Raw genomic sequence first — 4,454 nt, 5'->3', positions numbered from 1 at the left:
CCCGTCGGGCGCACTAGCTTCCACACGTTCCATATCCGGCCCACTGGATGAGGATACGATCCTCCAAATCCACTTCCGGGGCACGGGAATCCTACTCTACTCCGCTGGGTTTCAATTTATTTTCATTTTTATCACGGCCCTCTTTCTTGCTGGTCACGAGATCGACCGAGGCAGACTACTACGGTTGCAGACGCACGCAGAGACCGTCCTGCTCAAGCCTGCAGGGCGTATTTTGAACTTCAAAGCGGAAACACCAGGCCAATTTACTTCCCTTGTCGCGTTTCAGTTCCTCTCCCTGCCATTTCTGTAACAGAGTGGCAGACGGGCAGTTGGGCGCCAGCAAAGAAGGGAAACTGCACAACTTTCGACGCCACATTTCACATCACATCTCGACAGAACTCTTTTTTTAGGAAAAAACATTGTACTGCTACTCCAGGTTAATAAAAGTTTTTCTTCTTAATAATAAAAACAATTCGCAAGTAACCAGACTCGGCTAACCTTTACCGCAGCGACCATGTACAGAGAAGGGTGCGGGAAAAAAAAGAAAAAAGAACTGGCCAGAAAAATAAAAGAAACGGGACAGGTGGGCCCGAAAGCAAGTTGTCAATGACCCAACTGCGCCCTGCAGTACGTCAGGGGAGCCGAGTCCGGTGCTAGGACACGGCGACGGTTACAGGGCCGGAGCGACCACGGCGGCGTCGCCTGCGCCTGCGACGGCATTGGGGTTGGGGTTAGCGTTGGCGCCGTCGAGCCACCGGTCCATGGGCGTGCACTCGGCCTTGTGCGCCATCTTCCAGTGCAGCGCCTGGCATGCGCGCGAGCAGTAGTTCACCACGCCGCATACGGAGCACCGCCGGAACTCGTGCCGCCGCGTCTCCGGCCGACCGCACAGCGCGTGCGAGCACAGCCGCAGCCCCCCGCCCTCCTCCGCTGCCGCCGGCGCCGGCGCCGGCGCTGGGCTGCTCTCGGCGCCCAGCGGCTGCGACGCGAACCACTCGACGAGGAACCGGTTGGCGGCATGCGCCTCGCCGGCCGCGGCGGCCGCGGCGCGGCACCCGAAGTCGCTGAGCAGGCACGAGTGTCTCCTGGAGGCCTTGCCGCTGCCGGCTGCCGCGCGGAGCAGCGAGGCCGACGTGGTGACCGCGGCGGCGAGCTCCCGCGCGTTCGCCTGGATGAGGAGGCGGCGCCCGTCGAGCAAGGAGCGGCGCACGCCGTAGCCGTCCTGAAGGCAGTGGCCGAGCTCGCGGAGGGCGTCGACGTGGCCGAGCGACGCCGCGCGCGCGCACAGCGCAGCGCCCGCTCGGAGGTCGCGGTCGTCCTTGCTGCCACCGCTGCCGTTGAACTGGATGACGGCCAGCGAGTAGAGCGCCTCCCGGTGGCCACCGACCGCCGCCGCCGCCATGAGCGCCGCTCCCGACCCCCGGCTCCCCAGGCAGTAGAACCGGATCTAAACAATGGAAACATGGGTCAGTTACGAAACGATCGCCAAGCACAAAAGGAAAGAACGGGAACACGGTTGCCCATGGTTGTTACCATGCCAAGAAGGTAGCATGCGTCGAGGTTCCCGGCGTCCGCGCAGCGCTGCAGGAAGCGGTGGGCGGAGTCGGACCAGCTTTTGGCCCGGACGGCGAGGCACCGCGGCGACACCTTGGCAAGGACAACCTTGTTCTGGCCCAACTCCCTGAATCTCTTGCACCTGCGAGCACATCCCAACAACTCCCCGTAAGAACTCCATCTCCATCCCAGCGACGATTCGCATTCATATAAGAAGGCGGAGTAAAGAGGCACGTACGTCATGATGGCGCCGGCGAGGTCGGCCGGCGAGCGGGCGGACGCGGCCACATCAGCAAGTATGGACACCAGCAGATCATCCGGCAGGTCCTCGAACAAGTCTCCGACGGCAGCGCCAGCGCACCCCGCCGTCTCCATGGCCGTCCTCCGCCTCTTCCGGCGGTGCATCTCCGGCGCCTCGGCCGCCGGGTCATGGCAGGAGTAGCAGGCGCCGCGCCTCGTCTTCATGCCGCCTGCCTCCTCTCCTCTCCTCACACGATGCGGCGTCTGTGTCACGTTGCTGCGGGCGGCGAGCTGTTGCAAGTCTTGGACGGTTGCGGGAGAGAAAGAGGGAGATGGTGTGTCCGTAATGGCGAGAATGGGAGAGGATGGGAGTTATATATAGTCCTAGGAGCAGGAGCAGGAGGGGGTGCGTGGCTGGCTGGCTGGCTGGCTACACAAGGAAAGGAAGGAGGATGTGCCCTCCCCTACGTTCCGTTCCGTTGCAACGGGGTGGTCAACAGGGACGCTGACCGGAAGGAGAGGAGAGGAGAGGAGGGAAGGGGGTTGCTTGGGGGGGAGCACGCTTGGATGCAAAGCCTCTTCTCCCTTTCTTGATCCTCCCACCCGTCCTTTGTTCTCTCCCTCTCTCTCCTCAGCTTTTTCTTGATTTCTCCTCCTCCAAATTTTGGTTTCTGGTGTTTTTGTTAAGGGTGGTGAGGTGGTGGGGCTGGCCTCCTGGCCGTTCATGATTGTGGTTAGTGTGTGCATCTTTGGTTTGGCAGCCTTTGCTTTGCATGCCTTTGCTTGGCTTGGGCTGTTTGCTTCATTTGTTGCTGCCTTTGTTTCTCACTCACTCGGGGCTGGGGAGGAGGGGCCAGGGGCATGTTTCTTTTTTCCTCCCATTCTCATGGGGGATGTAGTACAGTACATAGGGTTGGTTGGTGACATGACATGGCAGATATATCTTTCTTTCTTGCTGGATTATACATGGTTTTGGCGTCTCAAATGGCAGCATGTTATGCCTTGTGAACTGGGGTTGGCAGGCACAACCACATTTTCGCTTGACATATATCTTGCATTGGCATTGCTACCAATTCAAGTTTCCTTTTGCCTAGCTAGCTAGCTAGCTAATTTTGGTCTTGTCTCTATAAAGCCTATCAGCGATGGTTTTGGTCTCAAGGGAGCGGGGTTGCTTCCTCTTGCTTGCATTGAAAATGAAAATGGTGGACGGATTTAACCACGGTGCTTGCTTGCTATCTCTATGCCACATTGCTTTCAGGGGATCTCTTTTCTTTTCTTGGAGATACTATTTCACATGTTTGCAACCATTGTCTATTAATTGAGGTTCAATGCTCTGTCTCTTTTGGTGTGGATTGAATGTCTACATTAATTGTGTGATTTTGGCTAGTACGGAAAAGGTAACATTTTATGGTGAGATTGCAGAATCATGGATGGATGGAGTGTGCACCGGGCCTGCCTTATTGGTATACCTCATTTAGAATCGTAAATTTAAAACCAAATGTTGATTAACTTCCCCTTCCCAAAGTCATTACTATTTGCTTCTCATTTTGGTAAAAGAAAATGGCAAATAAAACAGCAATCCTGGAAGCACGTGATTATGTCTTGCCAGACTTTTGGATAGCAATCTCGTCTTGCTTGCGCAAAGTGTATCAACCAATTATATATTGTGTTAAGCAACAACTTTTCCATGTCTGCGCTAGCTGTTTCCTTGCAGCGTACACGGCCCGGGGGAACTTGCTTTCATATGGCAAGAGAAGAGAAGCTAGATCCTGATCCTAACCTCAATCAAAGGGCGATAAAAACGTGGTCAAGGCTAATTAACCACCAGATACAGATATTATTGTTGTCGACGAGTTGCCTTTTTTACATCGGCCGGGGTTAACCCAGCCTTGCAAGAAAAGGAAAGGAAAGCAAAGGAAAGGAAGGACATGGGAAGGAGACAAAAGGTAAACCAACTCGTGGTCGTGGATTGGAAGATGGCGCTGGAAAAACTAGCGGCCAAGTGAGGAGTTGGCGGTTACGTTTGCGAGGTTCTAATCACAGCACGGCATTTGGGACACGGCTAAACGGATCGGTAAAAACGGCACTAACTAATAATTAACCGCCTTGGACCAGAGATTAACGGCCCAAATCGTCCTCGCCCATGCAAAGCTTTCTTTGTAGCCTCAGCCTTGCTTGCCGCTCCATCTGTATATCTTTTCTCTCCTAGCTGTAGCTCTTCCGTGATATTTTGCCGGCCTTGCGTGGCGTCCTCAGGTTTTACGCCTCCCAGTTTTACTCTCCTTGTCTCGAATGGATTTAGACGCCCGTGCTTTTAGCTGCTAGCTAGCTATAGTAGTATGCTTCCAGAACGGACACATGATCACGCCAACTTGTCATCATTTTGTTCGCACCACACGTTCGATTGGTCAGTCCACATGTGTGAGTACGGCTGAATGCTTTTTCATTGCCGAGTTTATCGGTAATTCATGGAGCTAAAGAAAGTATACTGTGTCTTTGGCTGCTATGTGTACCTGCAGAATGTATATACGATGACATGGTTACGAGTGAACAGTAAAATCAGAACAAAAAAATTAATCTGATTTTTTTCAGCAAATGTTTTCATTGCTTGCAAAGTTTCATCATGACATGACATTCGTTGTAAGACATGAAAAAGTAAA

At 54.1% G+C, this 4,454-nt stretch overlaps 1 protein-coding gene across 1 annotated transcript; it reads right to left on the bottom strand.

Moving 5' to 3' along the window:
* Positions 1-437: 437 nt before the first annotated feature.
* LOC123189043 (F-box protein At5g50450) lies at positions 438-2,201 on the bottom strand. The gene is made up of 3 exons (XM_044601361.1): positions 1,793-2,201; positions 1,534-1,696; positions 438-1,447 (listed from the first exon to the last, which is right to left on the bottom strand). Exons 1-3 carry the CDS (start codon positions 2,017-2,019, stop codon positions 671-673), a joined length of 1,167 nt encoding a protein of 388 aa, XP_044457296.1. The 5' UTR covers positions 2,020-2,201; the 3' UTR covers positions 438-670.
* Between the last annotated feature and the right edge of the window lie 2,253 nt (positions 2,202-4,454).

The sequence above is a fragment of the Triticum aestivum genome, chromosome 2A (assembly GCF_018294505.1).
Source record: "Triticum aestivum cultivar Chinese Spring chromosome 2A, IWGSC CS RefSeq v2.1, whole genome shotgun sequence".
In the NCBI taxonomy this organism is placed as follows: Eukaryota; Viridiplantae; Streptophyta; class Magnoliopsida; order Poales; family Poaceae; genus Triticum; species Triticum aestivum.
The sequence above is the reverse complement of the archived record's forward strand: the minus strand, read 5'-3'. Positions and strand labels throughout refer to the sequence as shown.

What these genes read in the sequence shown, in the direction of transcription:
- LOC123189043 (XM_044601361.1), bottom strand. Translation starts at nt 2,019, where the DNA reads ATGAAGACGAGGCGCGGCGCCTGCTACTCCTGCCATGACCCGGCGGCC. An exon ending in CTCGCCGGCGCCATCATGAC is followed by an intron (nt 1,697 to 1,792) that starts GTACGTGCCTCT and finishes ATGTGCTCGCAG; the next exon opens with GTGCAAGAGATTCAGGGAGT. An exon ending in CATGCTACCTTCTTGGCATG is followed by an intron (nt 1,448 to 1,533) that starts GTAACAACCATG and finishes TCCATTGTTTAG; the next exon opens with ATCCGGTTCTACTGCCTGGG.